Source organism: Lasiosphaeria miniovina, assembly GCF_030549165.1.
Source record: "Lasiosphaeria miniovina strain SMH2392-1A chromosome Unknown B0T26scaffold_2, whole genome shotgun sequence".
In the NCBI taxonomy this organism is placed as follows: domain Eukaryota; kingdom Fungi; phylum Ascomycota; class Sordariomycetes; order Sordariales; family Lasiosphaeriaceae; genus Lasiosphaeria; species Lasiosphaeria miniovina.
Genome location: NW_026848221.1, coordinates 6,017,827 through 6,037,546, shown reverse-complemented (window position 1 = coordinate 6,037,546; position 19,720 = coordinate 6,017,827). Strand labels below are relative to the sequence as shown.

Genomic DNA, 19,720 nt, shown 5'->3' with positions numbered 1-19,720 from the left:
CGACCCTCTCTCCACCTTAATTGATGGAATCGCCAGCGCCTTCCTTACAAATCCCAATAAGATCCCTAGCTATTTCAACACCGTTACACCGTCGTAGGGAACACCTTCCGTCCTTGTAATGTCAGCCTTTCCTTCACGTCTTGCCAAATTCCTAAGAAGATAATAAATGGGTGTGGCCGGGAGCTGGCGGCATGTTGTTGCACACACACACCTGCAGCAATACTCAGGTAACTCAGTCTGAAAAGTTCCCCTCCGAGGTGGTGTGCTCGGATTGGAGTTGGTTACACCTTCCCTTGTGTTCTGGCCGGGAATGGTTTAGATTGCGGGATGTGGGGCATTAGCTCTAGCTACACTGGTTCAAGCGAGACCGATAGTGCCACAAACGACAAGGTGAACAAAAAGATAAAAAGAAAGAGATAAGTACTCGGCCATGGGGACCTCCTTCCTTCTCTGTGGGTTTCTCGACCTGGTAACTGGTAACAAAAACGGAGGTAACCAGGAAGCATTTAGGATGCGGCTCTTTACGGGGAGGTCTCCCGAGAGATCCGTCGATGATGACAAGCAGCATCCCACGGGTACGTTCTCTGCTCTGCTTGGGGCAAGCGGGCGATCAGCAGGCGAAGGGCAGCTGAGCTTGCCAGGAAAATGCAACCCCGCACAGCGGGATGGCACCTGGTCCCTACACGTATACTATGAAGTACATCCTAATAATGCCGATCCTTCAAGAGTTCCCAAAGGGAGGGTGGTGACTTGCACCATGAATAGGCAGACAACACTGGGTAGGCGGGCGAACGAGCGCAAATCGGCGGTGCCTTCTTGTTAGGTAGTTTGCATGCGTTTACTCCCCCCCCCAGTCGGCGATCCATCCCAGGCCAGGCCGACAGTCAAGTCTGTCGTGCCAAGGGTAGCACTGCAACATTGCGAAAAGGCGGGCGGATTGGCTCTCGCTCACTGCTCACTTCTCCTTGTGTGAAGAAGAGCAAAGAGGAGAAAGACGGGAGGCGCCGTCTTTGTCTTTGTCACCAGCCTGCCCTGCCCTGCCCTGCCCTGCCCTGTCCTGCTTGGCCATCCCCATCCCCATCCCCATCCCCATCCTCAGCCTCAGCTCGACGGGTGCCGTGCCTACCTTGACTGCGCTGCGCTGCACCCATTGATCGATTGCATCGCATCGCATCGTATCGCATCGCCAGCCATGGTTTCGTCGCCTCGTGCGCCTCACCCGCCCGTGCCCTCGCCTCACGCCCGCCTCTGAACCGGCCTCCTGCTCCAGTCCTCGTCGAGGACCTGCCGCGCGCCTCGCTTCTCGCCATGGCCGCCCTCGCTCCTCGAGTCCTGGTCGGCTGGTGGCTGCTTGCCAGTGCTGCGGCTGTCCAGGACCGCTTCCAGTTCGGCGCCATGGAGACGGGCCCGGCCTTGTCGCCGCGCCTCTACCATGCCTCGCCGGCCGTCCCACTCCGGAACCGCCAGTTCCAATGCGCCGCCGGCCTCCACCCATGTACGTTCCACACGGCTTCTGCCGCTTCTAATGAGCCGCCCCCTCACTAACTACCTTACTCCGTGTAGGCAACGAGATTGGAGCTGTCGGCGACAGCTTCTGCTGCGCCAACACCGAATAGTGAGTGCGATACTACGGAATAGATACACGCATTCATCCATCCATCAGAAGCGCTAACTTGATCCGAACAGCTGCATCGTGAACCCTACCGCCACGTCTCAGGCGGGATGCTGCCAGATCGGCGCCACGTGCGGCGCTTCCCCGTGCAACGAGAACCAGTACATCTGCGCCAGCACGGCCACCATCACGTCGGCCGGGTCGACCATCACGTCGGTGGAGCCGGCGTGCTGCTCGCGCCAGTGCACGGCGACGTCCATGTACGGCTGCCCCTCGTCGCTCGGCGGCGGCTGCTGCTCCTACGACTCGGTGTGCCGCTCCAACCGCCAGTGCGTGTCCACCGTCATGCCGACCTCGTCGTCGAGCCCCCTGGTGCCTATGATCCCCGCCGGCTGCACCACCAGCCAGATCTCGTGCGCCTCCAGTCTCGGGGGAGGCTGCTGCGCCGTTACACAGTCGTGCACCCTCTTCAGCTCCTCGGCCCACTGCGCCGACGTCACCACGACGCCAACCGGCAGCGGCATAACCGAGGTCGAGCCCGGCAGCACCGGCGGGCTGAGCACCGGCGCCAAGGCCGGCGTGGGCGTCGGCGTTGTCGTAGCCTTTGGGCTGCTGATCGGCGCCGCCACGTGGTGGTGCCTGCGACGAAGACGGCGGAGCGACAGCTCGAGCAGCTCGCACCGGCCGCGGCCGACGGGCGTCATCGGCGCGCTGGTCGGCGGCGGGCCCAACGGAGTCGGGAGGGGCGAGATGTCGGACAACGACACGACCGACATCGTGTCGCGCGGCGGCCCGCTGCCCGGCATGGCGCACGACTACTTCGGCCCCGACGCCGTGCCGGGCCCCTACACCGACAACACGCCGCCCGACACGTCGGCCGTCACCACCCCGGGCGTCGAGCACAGGGACAGGCTCGGCGCCTTCCAGCCCCACGACCCCGACGACATCGCCGTGCCCGTCGAGATCGACTCGCGCATCAGCCCGTCCCAGCGGCAGCAGCAGCAGCAGCAGCAGCAGCAGCAGCAGCAGCAGCAGCCGCCGCCGCTGCCGCCGCTGCCGTCGGAACCGCCAGGCGACATCTCCCCCGCGGCGCCGCCGCCTGTTGTGCCACAGCCCCACTACCCCTCCGGCGGGCGGTTCGAACTGTACGGCTCCAGCCCGACGGAGTACGTGTCTCCAACCTCGCCGGAACCGCCCGACGACAGGGCGCGGTGAGGGTGCAGGCGAGGATCCAAGGCGGGTGCTTTTTTTTCAGGGCGGGCGTCACAACTGGGCCTGTCTGATGACGTTCATGAATATAGTTGGCTTGCATATATGCATTCTCGAATGTGTGAATATAAAAGTAAATACCATACATGCCAGATTTGAGACACCTGAATGGTCAAAACAGTGAGTGTATCACGCCTTCGTGTTTGAGGGAGAGAGAGAGAGAGAAACGCCCCTTGATTTTTCCTCCTGAGAGACATATACTCCACACCACACACACACCACACACACCCTCTCTGTAAAAAGTACAAGAGGGAACTGTGTTCAGCCCCCCCCCCGCCGCCGCACCTATCGATAGCGGACCGACCTATTCCTGTGAAAGCAATTTTTGCCCAAACGCCGTTATCCCTTCTATATGTATGCCCTTGGACTTTTTGTAGACTCCCACTGCTGCTGCTTGGAAAGGCCTGGCTGACAAATGAAAGATGAATGACGATAGACAGAGAGAGAGAGAGAGAGAGATGAGAAATACAATAGTTGTACACGGACATGATGACTCCAGAATTGAAAAAAAAAAAAAAAAAAAAGAGCAGTCCATTTCACCCCCTTCGCCTGCCTACCCTCATCCCCATCCCCATCACCTACCGCCCTGTTTCTCCCTATTGCCCTTCTATTTCTTCGTCTTGAATAAAAGGAAAATGCGCCGCGCCAGAACCGTGACAGAAATAAGAAATAAGAAGAAATAAGGGAGGTATGTGCAGATAAGGGGGCTTTATTGACAGAATAAGAAGTGAAGAAAGAAGTGAAGAAAGAAGGAAAGAAACGGGTATTACACACACACACACACAAAACCAGCGCCCCTCTGTCCTTGATTTCTTTTCTGCTCCGCAAATTTTTTCACAGCGCCACCCCGTCAAACGGCTTGTACGTATCCAGGTCCTTGAGCAGCTCGTCGACGACGCCGGGCAGGTAGCGGTCGACGTAGTGCTTCTTGGTCTCGACGGACAGGGTGTTGCCGTTGCTCTCGCTGGCGGCCCTGTCGCGGCCGGCGGCGGCCTCTGCCGCAGCGTTGGAATTGGAACTTGCAGCGACGCGGCCAGCACCACCTCCGAAAACCTTGGCCAGCTTACTGGGGCTGCGCTGCAGCAGTCCGGGGCCGGCGGCCGGGTTGGCGCGCGGGATGGACGGGGTCTCGGGGGTCAGGTAGAAGTACAGGAACTCGGTCAGGCGGAACTTTACCTCGCGGCCCGTGTCGCGGCTCTTGAACAGCGACGTAATGGTCAGCAGGCCGTCGAGCTGCTCGAAGATGCGGATGTTGTGCGGCGCGTCGAGCAGCGCCACCACCAGCGTGATGATGGTCGCGCTCTGGATCGCCGGGCAGTTGATGGGTTCGATGAGGTCGAGGAGGAGCTGAGGGAAATGTCAGCGGGGGGGGGGGGGGGGTTTCCCAGGTTTCTTCAGAGTAGGTAGAGATAAAGAACACACATTCATGTGCACGCTCCGCGAGAAGAGCGACTTGCTCGGCGGGTGCAGCAACAGCACGCCCTGGATCAGGTCCAGCGCGTTGACGATCAGTAGGTCGTACTTGCCGTCGCCACCGCGCGCGACCAGCCAGTCGAGCGTCGTCAGCACGCGCTGCGCCACGTTCCACTCGAAGCCCTCCTGCAGCTTGAAGAACTCCCGGAACGCCGGGTCGCCGGGCAGGTCCGAGAGCACCTTGCGCGGCGGCGATGTTGGGGCCGCCGACGACGTCTTGTCTTCCTGCTGCTGTCCAGTGGCCGGCGCTGCTGCTGCTGCTGGCTTCCGCGAACTGCTCGGCCCCGAAAGGCAGATCTGCGCGAGGAGCCCTTCCACCTGCTTGAGACCCTTCTTGATCTTGGCGCCGTCAAACGACGACAGGTTGTCGAAGGCGAGTGAGAGGAGAGATTCCATTGTGGAGGTGTGTTATGTGTGTGAGTGTTGCTGTGGAGAGCGAGCTGAGAATAGAAGACGAGGGCGGCCAGGTGCGCGATGCGATCCCGATGTCGCAACTCTTTGCGCTCTCTGCGTCGCAATGCGCCCGTCCACTGTTGACTTCGATGCGATCTAATGCGATCGATTGCGCCCAGATGCCGGAATGCTCAATCAGTTCCCACTGTCTAGTGTCCTGTCTCACGTCAGGATGCCAATTGGGGTCCCCGTGCAATTTACAGTGTGTCGCGGCGGTTCGGGGCAAACGAGATGCGCAGCAAGCTGGCGATGTTTTTGGCCTGTCGGGAATGGAAGGCACGCTGAAGATGTGATGGTGAAGGCTGTTGCCGATGCGGGATGTGCTAACATAAATGGAGAAGAAACAAGGAACAAGAGAAGGAAAAACCGGAGTGGGGTTTTTTACGTCGATGGACAAACAGTCAATCTTGTCTCGGCAGAGTATTGACTCGAGATTTCCCAAACCAGCCCGTTAGACCTTTTGTTCCCCTTAGCCAGCGACTCAGCGATACCACTGGGCTGGTTTACCATTTCCGCTATTGCACGCGGTGCCACAGCAACGGCGCCGATAAGCGCAACCCCGGTCGCTGATAACAACGTTCGATAAAAGATGGCGCGGGAACGCAACGCAGGCACGCAGGCACATGCAGGCGCGCTGGAAATCGGCAGAGATGAAACCGGGGAAAGTGGTGCGCTCGTGCTCATTGCTTAGGCACTAGCACCGCTCGCCTGAGCTGCTAGATTCCAGGCTCGCTTGGTAGTGATGGGCGGACCCGACACTAGGTTCATAGACAAGGTTCGAAACATCGTCCCAGCCTGGACATGCAAACGCAAGGTGCCTTTCCTTGGAACCGATACAACAGTCAAGGCGACACATGCATAGATCCCTAGGCCCTGAAACCAGATCGCGGCGGCGTTCATCGTGGAAAGTACACGTGTGCTCCGTTCTGTCCTGAGGATACAATCCAGCACTGCTTAGTGTCAGGTAACACGAGGCTGAAGATTGCTTGTCTGCCAACTTCCATGCCTCCAACTGCTCCACCTTGACCAAATAATGATATACATTCATTAATACATTAATAAACGAGAAAACGCCCAATAAAGTCTTTTAGACTTCTTCAATGATTACCTCTCGTTGTAACTTCTGCTCTACCCGCCCCTCTGCTTATCAAACTGTCAAGTTCTCGGTTTGGTGGGGACCCCAGTCGACACAGCCAACCCCTAGCTAGATTGCATCAATGTAGGTCACGGATACCGCGGTGTTGAGGTGGTCAAAGTTGTTCGACGGCGTAGACCGGACGGGCGGGGCCTTCTTCAGGAATGATCATTCCTCCTGTCATCCTATCGTACCTGGTAGTGAACACATTAACAGCTCTGGAGTACTCTTGCTATTCTTGCCTTTCCTCCATACTACCTTCCGCAGATATCGTTGGATGTCAAGGTAGTAATCTCCAGGCAGGCAGCCTCGGCCAGGACGGGTCTTCGCCTCAACCAACACCTTCATTGGAAGCTAGGAGTCTTCCCTTTCTTCAGTTACATGCAATTGGCATATTCATTCTCTTGTCTTCTATTCCACAGGCTTGGCCAGCTTACTTTCCTTCTTGTCGGATTCGCCCTTCATTACCGTTTCCAGCATTGCTTTCGCGGCCAATACAGGACTGCTCCATCTGACGCGGGGTGGTTTCCATGACGTGAAGAAGACCAGCTTTCGCTCTTGCATTCGCACTCGTTCTCTCTTTTTGGCGATTGCGATTTGGAGCAGCTGTCGACCTGGTGCCCATCGCCGCGCCAGTGGTTATCGCCGCGGACGATAAAGCTCCCCGCATCGATCTTCCCCACCACAAGGCACGCTACCGTCGTAGGCAGCAAGCTCCAGGTAGCTCTCGGCAGCAAACAGCCCCGCCGGCCACAACACAACACCATCCCGTCAAACACGAGCAGGCTCCCAAGCTCGCCCTAGGCACTACACTTACTCATAGCTAGCTACCTCGTTTGTACCCCTCACCTCACCGACATATCCTGACGCAGCCTTCTCTTTCCCTCTCTACTTACCATGCACCCCAGAGGTCGAGTTGTCCACTTGGGTGGGGGCTAATAGAGCTGGGTCGTCGGTAGTTATCACAACTGCAACCTTACCTCGTTACCAGGTGATACGGATAGACTCTGGCCCCGCCGCCCGACCCGTCAACCTTCGAACCTTGGGTAAAGTACCCCGCTGCGGTCGGCGACCGTCTCTACCTAGGTAGGCAGTCGTCGGAAAAGGACCGCGTCACCATGGCGGATCCGTCTTCATCAAGCTCAACCCCCAACCCGACGACACCGACACCGACACCGAACCCAAACCCAAACCCAAACCCTGCCGTCTTGCCTGCCTCTATACCTCCCCGGACCTCGTCCACCTACTCAGTCTCTTTCAGTCAGTCTCTCCTAAACCAGCCCCTCCAGTCCAAAGCACCCCTTAAAACGGTTCCTGAAGGCGAGTCACCCGCAGGCCCGTCACATTTGGGGCACGCACGACAGAAGAGCCGCAAGACGTCAATATCGACAACCTCATTCCTCCCAGGCGCCATGGCACAGCCCCCGCCCGACCCCAGCCGCTTCGCCACGGAAGACTTCTTCTCTCATTCGAGGCGGACATGGTCGGACGAGAAGGAGAAGGTGCTCACAGGCCCGTTTGACTACCTGAACGACCACCCAGGCAAGGACTTTCGGTCCATGCTGGTGAAGGCGTTTGACGCCTGGCTCGAGGTGCCGTCTGATAGTCTCGAGGTCATCACAAAGGTGGTGGGCATGCTGCACTCAGCCTCGCTGCTGGTCGACGATGTTGAGGATAACAGTCTCCTCCGGCGAGGCTTTCCAGTTGCACACACCATCTTTGGCGTGCCGCAGACTATTAACAGCTCCAACTACGTCTACTTCCTCGCGCTGCAGGAGCTCCAGAAGCTCAAGAACCAGCGGACCATCAACGTCTACTGCGAGGAGCTCGTGAACCTGCACCGCGGGCAGGGCATGGATCTGTTCTGGCGCGACACGCTGACGTGCCCGACCGAGGACGACTACCTGGAGATGGTGAGCAACAAGACGGGCGGGCTATTCCGGCTGGGCATCAAGCTGATGCAGGCCGAGTCGCGGAGCCTGATCGACTGCGTGCCGCTGGTCAACATCATCGGCCTCATCTTCCAGATCGCCGACGACTACCAGAACCTCTTCAGCAAGGAGTACACGGCCAACAAGGGCATGTGCGAGGACCTGACCGAGGGGAAGTTCAGCTTCCCTGTCATCCACAGCATCCGCTGCAACCCGACCAATCTCCAGCTGCTCAACATCCTCAAGCAGAAGACTAGCAACGAGGAGATCAAGCGCTATGCTGTGGCCTACATGGAGAGCACCAAGAGCTTCGAGTACACACGCAAGGTCATCGCCACCCTCATCGAGCGCGCCCGCAAGATGGCCGACGAGATTGACGACGGCAGGGGCAAGAGCAAAGGCGTCCACAAGATTCTCGACCGCATGGTTCTAAAGGAATAACCTTGGCCGCGCTGGTTCATCTCGGGGGGTTCTTTTCCGGTTATCCATCTCTCTCTCTGACACAACTTGAAGCATTTCATTGCAAGCATGGATTATTTTCTTTTTTTTTTAAACTCCCCTTTCTTTCTGCCGGTGCCACTGTGGACGAATACCCTTTTCGTCTAGCTTGTCCACGGCGCACGGCGCATGGGAAATGGAAGAGCGAGCTTCTGGTATTTCTTTTTGTTCTAGCGAGTCAGTCTGGGCAACCATTCAGGGGCCCTTTTCTTTCGCGATGGGTTCCAGTTAGCCTCTTGAAGAAGAAGAGAGATGCATTTCTCGAAGCGATGGCGGGTGCTACTACTAGGAGTGGGTTATGTGATATTTGGTCATTGGGTAAAGCAGGGTATTTATATGTAGCCCGTAGTTGGAGCGATAGTGGTTGGGTATCTAAATATATCGAGCATGGTTTCCCAGTCCCTTTTGGTTTATTGCTTTATTGGTGATCCTCGCTTCCTTTTTGTTCTTTAAGGTTTTGTTGATATCTTTTTGTTTCTCTCTCTGTACTTCTCCTGAGAAGCTTTTCTCCCTCTTTGCCCATTATTACTACCGGCTAAATGATACATTATCCACGCTTCCATCTTAACTGTTCTTATGCCTATAAACCAGATCTGCTTCATATCTACCCGATCGGTTGACAGGCATTCTCGGACTTGTCATGAGCGATTGGTGGTAGAACATATATCGATGAGCCCGAGCCAGTGCTGTTACAGCAAGTTGTGCGATACATGTACAATACATGTTTCTACAGTGGGTGTGCATTTGCTTATCTGCTATAATTTTGTTTTCAAATTTTTAGGGGTTTCTTTTACACACTTGCCTGGTGCTCCAGACAAGATACCTAGACATATTATAATAGACAGTACCTCAGCTCACATTCTTACGCTTCACCATGCGCACCCAGCGGCGCCTCCTCCACTCGCCGCGCCTGCCCATGCCCTCCTCGCCCTCCTCCCAGCTCACGTTCGGCAGGTGATGATGGCTGGCGGCGGCGGCTCCTCCGTGGCCGTTCGGATTCCGGACGGGCGGCGACTGGGCGTCGACGACGACGCTGATCATGCCGGCGGTGGCGGCGGCGTCGCTCTCGCTGTAGATGTCGTAGACCCAGCGCTCGCCCTCCGTCTCGACCTCGACGCCCGTGATGATGCGCTCCTCGACCCACTCGCGACTCCACAGGTCGAGGGCCCATTTCTTCTCGCTCCACTCCCAGCCGTCGGGGGCCAGCACGTCCTCGAAGAAGCGGGTGCCGCGCGGGCGCTCGCCGGCTATGCGCGGGGCCGAGAGCGGGTCGTAGGGCGATGGGCTGAACATCCAGGGCTCCCATTCGCCGCTCGAACTGTCGACGCGCTGGAGCTCAAAGATCTCGACCTCGCGCGTCTCGGGCGCCTCGTCCAGGATGATGTCGGAGCGGACCCAGTCGTCAAATATGCCCTCTACATTCTTGTTTATGGGCTTGGTGATGTCGGGCTTGCCGGTCTTGCCGCCGTCGCCGGGCTTTCCGTCCCCGGGTAGCATATAGTGGCGCTTCGCCTGGTGGATCAGACGTGCCACGCTCGGATGGAAAGACCAGATGGCAGCCCAGCCGCCGGCCAGGGCAAGCAGACGCCACGGCAGGAGGTGGGCAGCGAGCATCATGAAGACGCAGGCGGCGAAGAGCAGGACGAAGATAGCCGATGACAGAGCCTCGTCTGAGAAGTTGGTCGTGGGCACCACCAGGGCCACAATCTTGTCGTGTGCGACGCTGAAGTCGTCCATGGTGTTCTGCAGCTCGCCGAGGTTGTGGAAGAAGTCGCGAGAGAGCTCCTTTGCGGGTTTGACGGTGCGGGCGGGGGCTAGCGGGGGGCCGCGCGGCGAGTAGCCCAGGTTGCGGACGCGGTCGGGGTCCGAGGAGGGGGCGGGATGGCGAGCCACAAACGAGGGCACGAATATTCCGAAGAGGGCGATGGCCAAGGGCAGCACGCACAGCAGATAGGGGTCGAGGCAGACAAAGGTGTAGACGGCCAGCAGCGACAGCGTGTGCGAGGGCCGGCGCCAGGACAAGACGCGCAGCACGCGGGCCTGGAACTTGAACATGACGCCGATGCGTGCGTTGAAGCGGCGGAAGTTGTTGGACATGGCAGTCACGGTAAAGCCCGGACGCTCGCCAAAGGTGGGCATGTGGTGGTCGTCAGCGCCTGCGATGCCGGGGACTTGGTCGGGCGCCGCATCGTCGACGGGTATCATCTGGGAGATGAGCCTGGCAAGAGAGAGCATGGTGTGAGATTGGCACAGGGCATGGCAAAGACAGGGCATGGCGGGTATGGCACGGCAGGACAGCATCTTACTTTTCTAAAAGCTTGTCTTGCAGGCTGGCAGCTTTGAACAAATTCTGGCGGAGGCTCGTCCCCTTCTTGGCCGAGTCGGTGGCCGCGACGGCCTCGTGCAGTGTCTCATCGTCGCGGTCATCAACGGCGCCGCGCAGCACGGCTTCCTCCACCGTGCTGAGAAATTCCGAGGCTAAATCTTCCATGGCGATGAGCTGGTGTAGCGGCAACGACAGTGGAAGTGGAGGGGGACCATGTGAGTGAAGTGGCCGCCAGGAAGAGAGGCAGAGAGAGCGAGGCCTTGCCACGAGAGAGCGTCACCCGAGCCCCACCATGGAGGTCAACTTTGGGGGGGGGGGGGCGCAAGTCGGGTACCCAATCGAATTTGGAATGCGCCGCCGACCAAGTCTCGAGGCTGCTGTTGTCTCTGCGCACTCGAAATAATCGCCGTGGACTTGTATCGCAGCACAGGTAGGGTAGAAAATGCGCAAGCCCTCGGCCAACAAAACATTAGGATGGCCTTTTGCAGAAAGGAGGGCTGGTGATGGGAGCCATCTGATGGCGCAGGAACGATCGCTTCACCTTAGTAGGTAAGCTAGCTCCGAAGCCAGCCACGGCGATTGCGTCACATGCTAATACGGGCGGGTGGTCAAGGCGGCGCAACCACTTTACTCTACTGACTGCCGCCCGCCGCACGGCCCACTGCATCATGTCCAGTCTGCATTCCAAAGTTTTATTAGGTACCTTTGGTATGTACCAGACAACCTCTAGGATCCAGAGCCCCTTCCCCTCATCAGCTGCAATTCTCGGTCGAGAGGTTTCAGGTTTCCCATCTGTGCCACGATGGCCCCAAAAGGTGTGCCCACCATGCCCGGGAATGCTAGTGATTAATTCCGACCCAGAGAGCCGGGTCCTGCTGGTGTGAGTCAAGTCAACGCTCGGAGAATTTCCCGCCATGACACCAAAACCGAGCTTCTAGATCTGTCCAATTTAGGACTTTCATTTGGAAAATCGACTGGTACTTTCAAATCCCTCTATCTATTCTCAAAACGACCACTTGTTGAATCGCGCCTCGTCTTGCTCAGGGGGACGGACCGAGTCCTTCGCCGTCTGCCACGCGCTGCCGAACGCCTTGAAGATGGCGTGGCCCGCCGGGTCGGACGCCAGCGCCGCTACCCGCTGCGTGTCGGGGCTGTCCGAGCCTTCGCACGACGCGCGCCTCGCACGCGCGCCGCGCGAACACGGCGGCCCTAGCGCAGTCGCCATGGGCCACGCAGACCTAGAAGGTGTCGTAGTAAGCCCGCACCAGCAAGGCGTTTCCTGGGCCGAACTCGTCGGCCAGGTCCCGCAGCAGCGCCCGACACAGCCGCAGGCTTTTGCCGGGGTCCCGCGTCGCCGATGCTGTCGTCGAGCCGCCGCAGCCGCGCCCGCCGCGAGTCGCTGGCCCGGTTAGACTGTGGCCAGTAGTAACACGGAGGAAAGAGCAAGCGACATGTTCCCACATCGCCCGGCTGCCCGGTTGATGGCCCTCCAAGTGATAGCCCTTCAAGTGACAGACAAAGTCGCAAAAGTGGCTTCCGTGCGCAGGTTCGTCGTGCGTATCTGTGCTTCGAAGAACTTGTATGTAGTACAAGGCCGAGAGACACAGCGCCATCTCATCCCATCTCTCGCTTTTGCATAGCGTCTCTGTGATCTGCTTCTCCTCGCTCCTGCCTTCCTTTGTGTCCAGCCATACTCTCAGCGAGGCGTCGTTCAATCTCCGCTTGGCATGTTCACAAAGAAACCACAGTACCCCGTTTTGGAGGCTTTGAAGCCCGTCTGTTTTCATGAAGGATAGGTCTCTGTTTTGTTTCTGTTAGTCCAAGAACAACAACAGCCCGGCTCGGAAGGTTCTTACCTTGGCCAGCAATCCTCAACTGTATTGTGCGGCAGACAGGTCAGCAAGCCCTAGGGTAGGCTCTAGTCTATGGGAAACCCGAGCCAGTGCATCAATTTGTCCAAGTCCAATTCATCCTCATCTCTCGCCCCTTCCAGGTGTTGTAAAAGAAGCTCCTTCGCATGCTTTGCGTCAGATCCGCCAACGGACACCGGCCCTGGTTCGGTATCGACGCCGAAAAGGGCTCCCAGAGCAGCTAGGTTCTCGTTTGCAGATCTCTCTCCGTCCATGTCGCTATGGTTCTCATTGTGTGGACCGCCGGCGAGTTCCACTATAATACGAACCAGAAAGCAGACGTGTAGCTCTAGTTTTGCATCTACTCCGTTCAATATCGTCGCGCGCAAGCTTTCTCTGACCTTAAGCTTCTCGATCCATTCTTTCGGTTCCCGTTTCAGTAGCACCTCAACCGTCGCCGTGGTCAAGTTGTCCACACGCTCAAGGAGACGCAGGCCAAGACAGCGGCAGAACGTCGTAAATCGATGTTGAACGTCGATAGAAGAATCCTAGACATGTTAGTCTTTTGATAGTGCCAGAGTTGGGTTTTCTTTCAAGCAACACGTACTTCAAGGTTCTTAATCTATTCCGCCCAAACCATCCCCACCAAGAGGTGCTTGTGCTCCGCGTCCACATGGTACCGGTAAAATCGAATGACTCCCTTGGGACACCCAGACCTGGCGGTGTCGGCTGCACTGCTGGCAAATGCAATCTGAGACTGTCGCTCCGCTTCCACTATACCGTGAATTCGTATCGCCCCTTCGCTGGCCTGCCAAGCGTCTGCGAGGACGTTGTCAGGCAGATTCTGAAGTGAAATGCCGCTCTCACGAAGGCCCTTTTGACGAGACCAAGGAACTACGACGTAACTCTCACCACGGGGAGTCTGGCCGACCACATAAATAGAAGGCAGGATGTTGATCGCCTCCGCAAAAAGCGTGTCTGCGAGGCACTCGGCCGGCAAGAGAAGCCTATCCACTCTTCCTCATCGAGCAGTGTAAAGGGTGGGTTTGCTGTTTCAAGCAAACTCTATATAATAAGCCGAGACGAGATTTAATATTATCTTGCACCATGTTCGTCTTCATTTTGACTTACCTCATCTAAAAATACTGTCGAGGTTTCTACCGTCGAGGTAGGGGACGGTGGGAGACCAAACGTTCCTATTGGAGAAGGCGAACGAGAGAACCGCATGATCAAAAGAGAGTACAGGGAGCAAGTGGGCATCAGGCCGAAAAAGATGCTTTACGTTGCGTAGACAGTCCTGCAAAAAGGCAGACGAGGCGACAAGCATGGGAATGTGCAGTTTCGAGCGGTGTGCAAACTGGTGCGAACCAGCGGTATTTGTACATTTTGTCCTTCTGGCGCCCAGTCGACATGTCCCATATATCTGGGCAGTTCCCAGGTTGTATAAATTCAAGTGACCCGATTGGATTAAACCACCCTTGCGACCATTTCACCGCCTATGTCTAAGACATTATGCAATGCACGAGCAACTGCCAGTCAGCCGCAGAACGGCAAACTATACACAGGGCTAGCAGCGGATTGACCACAGATCGTGAGATACTACAAACATCTTTTATTCCCAAAAGCCTCGTTACTGTTGCTTTAAAATAGTTGACAGCTCAAACTGACCATTTTCGTAAATTGAAGTTTTTCCGAGGTTCGGAATTTCGGACTGCCCCGCTATAAAGCCGTTGATGCCTAATTAGCTAAAGACTCGGGCTCCGTCGGGTAGACAACTTAACCCCTCTCAAACAAACTTACTTTTTTCAACCGAGTTGGCATTATTTTCTTTCCCCTCTTCCCCTTCCTGATAACGCAAAGTCTTAAGACTCTAAGAACGAACCTCGCTGCAGATGAGGCGTGTATGGTGCACTCTGCCGTACAGAATTCTGCCACACAGCTATGGTATGTAAGATATTTCGCTTCATCTAATACCTCTCTCTAACTTCTCCCTCCAGCGGCCGAAAGAAAACGAATGGGGTTGGGCGGATGTTGCTTTTATTACGACCTACGATATAATCATCGAATACACATTCCTGGCTACCATACAGGTTTTAAACGAGGAGTCGATTCTTGAGTCGATCACGCCTTATGATCGTGTGGATGGATAAGTTCAAGTTGCTGAAGGATGTGAAGTCGTTATTTTATAGTCATGGGTCTGTATAAAAAGGCTATAGAGGTCTAAGACATAAACCAACTACAAACCTTCTTATCGACTGCCTGTATAAAGGTAAATGCAAACAGACGGTGAAGACATCGCCCTTAACGCAACATTCATGGCCCTGTACATATCTTTTAAGCTCCCAATTAAACTGATTCTTAGGCCGTTCCTTGAACGCCTTCTGCACTTTTCGTTCTGTGTCTTTGAGACGCAAAAACAGGTGGATTATACCTGGTTGAATGCTGACATGAAAACAGTAGAGTTTAGCTTTAGCCAAAGCGGATTGCAGCTCACCCTATAGGTATGGAAGCATACGTTCTTTTTTACGTTGCCAAAACCAACAGCTCTCGCAGCCTGCGCAAGCGCTGACTACACAAGATACACCTGAGCACGGCACTCTAGTAGACAGATTGGTACAAAAACAGTTTTGTACTTCGTCTTCCCATTTGTATGGTAGGGAAATAAGAAACTCGGTGTTGTGGTTATGTTGAAGAATATGCCTTTGTGGCTTGTAGAGTTCTGCTAGGATTGTGCCATTTGATCCTAAAGCGGTGAGCGACGGCTAAAAGCGACTGAGGGGTAATTGAATATGGGCTTACGTGTTGTGTCGGTTATCGGATGCGGGGTGTTAAACCGACCGGCTTTTGGCAGACTGTTCTCAAAGCCTGACTTTATTAGCCGGGCGTTAAATACAAGACGAAACATAGTAATATCTTACCTATGGGCAGACGAGTGGTAAAAGTCGACTGGCTATAAAAAGTCAGCATCAAGATAAGACTATGAGCGTTGAAACTAGTCCTTACTTGAATGGTGGCGTTCGGTGGTAAATGCGCGTCTGTCATGGGTGAGGTTTCTCCTAAGACTATCTTCGTCAGCATTGTTGTTGATAAAAACTTTAGTGAAATTCCTTACCTCTCCTGCCTACGAATAATGCGTCGCTAAAACCCGTTGTGAACACGTCCAAAAGTGCCATGTCCGGTGTCCTGAGCAGAGAGAAAGAAACGTCTCTCGCCGTGGCAGCGGACCCCGCAAACCTCTTTGGCGACGGCGTAGATAGAAGAGGCTCTTCGGGAGCCTTCCGCTTCAAGCTAACGGCGACTGACGTAAAATCTGGGGAGCTGACACTAGTGGCAGGGGTGTCGTATGAGTCTGTCTTAGAATCGCGCCCTGAGAAGATATCGCTTTCGTTGAAGCCGGCAGCCCATATACTTGACTGCGTACATGAAACTTGTGTATCGATGGGCGGTAGGGGAACCGTACTTGCGACGACGTGGTAGGCTTGCGTTTCGAAAAGGGGTTCGGTGATAATCGGAGGCGAGGAGCTTATGTCTATGGGCCATGGCTTGGACTCTTGAGCATCTTTGGACAGGGAACGATCGCCGGCTGCGATGAGGCTGTCGTCTGGCACAAAACAGGGATCTATTGATCTGACCAAGTCCGGCACTTTTTGCACGAAGACTGGCCAGTCAGTAGGCTCCATTTGGTCCTGGATACCTCGTATAAAGCGGGCTTGGCATTGTTAGTCATTGAAATGAAGGGACGAGAATTGTGTTTTAAAACTGCGTACCGAATTGAACAGTTGCCTCCTCAGAGCTTATTGTCAGCAGTCTTTGAGACGGGGGAGCTGATACGCCCCGCTCCTCCCAACCATCAGCTGGCGAGGCCGAATCCAATTTTTTGGACTCTTCCGCATCTTTTGCTCTTTTTGCCGCCTCTGCCCTTTCCCTGATGACACTTCGTAAGATGTCGGCGTACACAACGCAGTCGAGGCTCGTCTCTTCTTCCACTGCACGTTTAAACTGGATCAGATCTTGTAAGAAATGTTCAAAAAAGGCAAGGACAAAAACTCCACAATCACAATCGTTGTCTTGTTTGGGCAGGTCTTTTGGGGGTGCTTTGACGATGACATCGATGTGAAGTCGCGAAAAATTGTCCTGCAACAAACGGCTATCGCGATTGTCCGCAAACCTGTGAAGGGAATCAACAAAGGCGAGAGAAAACGTACGCCGGTCGGAGCCGGCGGTAGCCAACGCGTCGTGCCATAGTATCGCGCCGTTCCAGTGGTTGCCTCTGTTGTGAATCGGCACGAAAATAAACTCGTACTCGGCTGGATTCGCAGTTTTCGACCAGTTGTCGCAAGATATACCTTGTCTCAAGTTTTTGACCAGGAACGTGTTGAACATATAGACCTTGCGACAGTAGTATTTTTCACTCAAAGTGAAGAGGCAGAACTGGATAATGTTGTCGTTTAGAAACGCACCGTTGTCGAGCGTCTTAATGTCGCACTCGGTTAACAGCATACGCGAAACAAGCCTGAGATGGTCTTCCCGCCTCACCACGTCAGCTGTTTTGACAGCGCCGGACTGCTTCGATAACGAGCCGTGTAAACCTGTCAGTGTTTCTGCCGCTTCTTGTGTCTTCTTTACCATGCTTGCTTTGTCCCCACTCTCACCGCCCCAATCCTTCGTCTTCGGATTGGTGTCCACCGTGTCTCCGTTGAGGCCTTTGCTTTCTGAAGTCTTGCTATGTCGAGATCTTAAAATAGTGGTTTCCACCATCTTCTTAACCTCTGCCGCCACTGTCTGCACGTCTGTATTAAAACAACTCTGGCGTTGTCGTATCGTGTTGCATAACTGAGACAGGTCGTTTGAAATGGCCCGTAGACAAGGGAAAATGAAGAAGTTTTTGTTAGCTTTGTTGTGAGCATTGGGGACTCGGAGAAATTCCGCGCCTCGACAATTTGGTGGCCTCGGTGCATCGCTAGAAAGGAGAAAGACAAGCCATTCTTGCTTTTGGATATTAGGCCTGACAGCGACATCCCACCAGCCATGTGAGCGAAACGGTACGGCGATAGAGTCTATAGAGCTCTTTTCAATGTCGCTAACGGCAAAGACACTCGTAATGTTTATATTCTTCATTATCGCCTTTCGAAACAAAAGTTTTGCGTTTTTCCGAAGGTGCCTTCTCATAGAGAGGTTGACGACCGCTTCAGCGAAATCGAGGTTGGTCAAGTGATTAACGTGTGTTTGTCCTAGTCGTACAAGTCCAAGCTCCTTTTGCTGCAGTATCCTTCGTATCCTGATTGGTGACCTCCGTAAGAGGTTGTTCTCGTCGAATTCGTAATTGTCACGGAGACTTGACGGCAGATCGCCCAGGCTTTTGAGAGGCGGAAGGTCTTTGAGGTTTTTTCGAGTTTTTTGTAAATGACGAAGCTGTAGGCTGAATTTCAGCTTGGTCTCGAAGTCAAGTTTGGAATTGTCAGCGACATCCTCTTGCAACAAAACCCGACAGGCGCACGGAAAAAACATTAGCAATCTCATCTGCACCGCCAGTGAACGCAGTTCACTGCAAAATTCTTTACCACGACGCCACCACTCGTAGAACAAAACAACCTCAGATCCCCACTCATTGCGAACCCGCCGGCGGTAGACAAAGTTGATTGCAAGTTCGCCAATGTTACTTCCATCTGTATCGTCCGAAGCTTTACCGAGGAGGTGTCTTGCAGCGAGGGCAGCGACCAGCAGTGGCAACACACGGGCAAGTCTTGCTTCAGCACCCTTTCGTTCCTCTTGTGCTCTCTTCTTCTCTTCTTTAATCGCGGCAACCACTCGAGGGTTAAAAAAACTTAAATCATCAAGATAAAATTCGTTCACCGACGTCTTTATAGTCGTGTGTTTCCGTCTTGCCATGTTTAATGATGAGCCGAAAAAAGTGTAAAGAATAGAATGAAAAAGAAAAAAAGAAGAAGTAATGAAGAAGTAAAAGTAGTTAAATAAATCAAAAAAAATGTTGTACGGGGTGAGTTGAAAATAAATGCTTGGGGCGCCCCAAGTATTTTATTTTCTTCCATTATTTTTGTAGCTATACTTTATTTTTCTTTACTTTACTCTCAAAATTAGTCGTAGTCTATACTTAATAAAGCTTTGTCTATGTATCATGACTTGTCATGAACCCCACGCTAGTCAAAATCGCTACTCCTATTCGGACACATACGAACAGTTACAGCCAACCACCTCTTGAGAAAATTCTCGGACTCATATCACAAAAAAGTGGCTACCCGGCGTCTATAGGACTCCCCTTATTGGTTAGCAGCTGTGACGAAGACGTGGGCAGCCATCCCTTGGTTGTATTATTGGCCAGGTGAAGGCTCGTTTCGCTAGTTCCGTCGTCGTGGCAGTCCCTCGTATTGCTTACGTCGTGTGTCTCAAGATCGCAACCAAAACCGAGTTGGCTGGCAAGGAGGTGCGGTATACGACGGAAACGAGATGACTCGAGTGTCAGTGTATAGTCGCCGACCTGTTCAGGGTGGTAGGCTTACAAACTATAATAGACCGGTTCCGCAGTTCTTACAACTGCTATGTGCTCTTCACCCAACGCGCAAACATGGAAAGGGCGGTCTTTTCGTCAACGGGCGCTGGTTCTCACCCCTCGGCATTCGGCCATTTTGCTTATGGATTACAACCATTAGTCTCGGATGAACCAGATCTGTTCTACGACTACATAATCATTCGCACAGGCGACAACTTTATAAGTGGCAGTACCCTAACTGCTCCAATCGCCCCATCGCTTCTTTGTTCTCCTTTACCCCAAGCATTTGAAGGTTTTGTTGTGCCAGACATCAGTCCTGGAGAGCACTGTTTCCACATCCAAAGCTTCGTAATGTGAGTTTTATTTCTACTGAATTATTCACAAACTTGAAAGTTGACACTTGGCAGGTACCTCCGCGTGTATCCAAACGATCAGGTGTGCCCTAGACACGGCACTGTTTCTGCGAAAATATGTAGTCTCAGCCGCGATTTGTTTTCGGCGTCGTTACTTTCTGGTAATCAAAAACCAGAACTTGCCTTTGCCCAAGCGATGATTCAAAAGAAAGTAGAGGCAGTTCTTCGGAGTATAATAGAACAAGGATGCGTTTGAATTGTTTTTCTTATCGAAATATGAAACAATTTCGACGTTAACTTCGAGTGATAAAG

At 54.3% G+C, this 19,720-nt stretch overlaps 7 protein-coding genes across 7 annotated transcripts; 2 read left to right on the top strand and 5 right to left on the bottom strand.

The window, feature by feature from the left end:
• Positions 1-1,308: 1,308 nt before the first annotated feature.
• B0T26DRAFT_738854 (uncharacterized protein) lies at positions 1,309-2,827 on the top strand (the record flags this gene model as incomplete). The annotated part of the gene is made up of 3 exons (XM_060443643.1): positions 1,309-1,495; positions 1,564-1,615; positions 1,687-2,827. The coding sequence occupies 3 exons, from the start codon at positions 1,309-1,311 to the stop codon at positions 2,825-2,827; spliced, it is 1,380 nt and encodes a 459-aa protein (XP_060301395.1).
• Positions 2,828-3,715: 888 nt separating this feature from the next.
• On the bottom strand, positions 3,716-4,750 carry B0T26DRAFT_636638 (cell division protein Cdc14; the record flags this gene model as incomplete). Its single annotated transcript, XM_060436846.1, has 2 exons — positions 3,716-4,228; positions 4,304-4,750. 2 exons carry the CDS (start codon positions 4,748-4,750, stop codon positions 3,716-3,718), a joined length of 960 nt encoding a protein of 319 aa, XP_060301394.1.
• Positions 4,751-7,354: 2,604 nt separating this feature from the next.
• Positions 7,355-8,314, top strand: B0T26DRAFT_748735 (geranylgeranyl diphosphate synthase; the record flags this gene model as incomplete). The annotated part of the gene is made up of 1 exon (XM_060445002.1): positions 7,355-8,314. The coding sequence occupies one exon, from the start codon at positions 7,355-7,357 to the stop codon at positions 8,312-8,314; it is 960 nt and encodes a 319-aa protein (XP_060301393.1).
• Positions 8,315-9,220: 906 nt separating this feature from the next.
• Positions 9,221-10,862, bottom strand: B0T26DRAFT_748734 (Peroxin/Dysferlin domain-containing protein; the record flags this gene model as incomplete). Its single annotated transcript, XM_060445001.1, has 2 exons — positions 9,221-10,589; positions 10,678-10,862. The coding sequence occupies 2 exons, from the start codon at positions 10,860-10,862 to the stop codon at positions 9,221-9,223; spliced, it is 1,554 nt and encodes a 517-aa protein (XP_060301392.1).
• An 838-nt stretch (positions 10,863-11,700) lies between these two features.
• Positions 11,701-14,368, bottom strand: B0T26DRAFT_673049 (uncharacterized protein; the record flags this gene model as incomplete). Its single annotated transcript, XM_060439547.1, has 9 exons — positions 11,701-11,935; positions 12,019-12,110; positions 12,149-12,474; positions 12,554-12,572; positions 12,949-13,095; positions 13,194-13,554; positions 13,931-13,970; positions 14,216-14,258; positions 14,348-14,368. The coding sequence occupies 9 exons, from the start codon at positions 14,366-14,368 to the stop codon at positions 11,701-11,703; spliced, it is 1,284 nt and encodes a 427-aa protein (XP_060301391.1).
• Positions 14,369-15,062: 694 nt separating this feature from the next.
• On the bottom strand, positions 15,063-16,325 carry B0T26DRAFT_698345 (uncharacterized protein). The gene is made up of 5 exons (XM_060441430.1): positions 15,660-16,325; positions 15,551-15,609; positions 15,466-15,497; positions 15,347-15,412; positions 15,063-15,266 (listed from the first exon to the last, which is right to left on the bottom strand). The coding sequence occupies exons 1-4, from the start codon at positions 16,225-16,227 to the stop codon at positions 15,406-15,408; spliced, it is 666 nt and encodes a 221-aa protein (XP_060301390.1). The 5' UTR covers positions 16,228-16,325; the 3' UTR covers positions 15,063-15,266; positions 15,347-15,405.
• On the bottom strand, positions 16,163-17,560 carry B0T26DRAFT_175740 (uncharacterized protein). The gene has a single exon (XM_060433586.1). The coding sequence runs from the start codon at positions 17,303-17,305 to the stop codon at positions 16,301-16,303; it is 1,005 nt and encodes a 334-aa protein (XP_060301389.1). The 5' UTR covers positions 17,306-17,560; the 3' UTR covers positions 16,163-16,300.
• Between the last annotated feature and the right edge of the window lie 2,160 nt (positions 17,561-19,720).

Bases quoted from the DNA above. Each gene is read 5' to 3' on its own strand.
- B0T26DRAFT_175740 (XM_060433586.1), bottom strand. From the start codon at position 17,305: ATGGTGGAAACCACTATTTTAAGATCTCGACATAGCAAGACTTCAGAA.
- B0T26DRAFT_698345 (XM_060441430.1), bottom strand. From the start codon at position 16,227: ATGGAGCCTACTGACTGGCCAGTCTTCGTGCAAAAAGTGCCGGACTTG. The intron at 15,610-15,659 runs GTAAGGAATTTC...TGACGAAGATAG, and splicing joins ATTATTCGTAGGCAGGAGAG to TCTTAGGAGAAACCTCACCC. The intron at 15,498-15,550 runs GTAAGGACTAGT...GACTTTTTATAG, and splicing joins CACCGAACGCCACCATTCAA to CCAGTCGACTTTTACCACTC.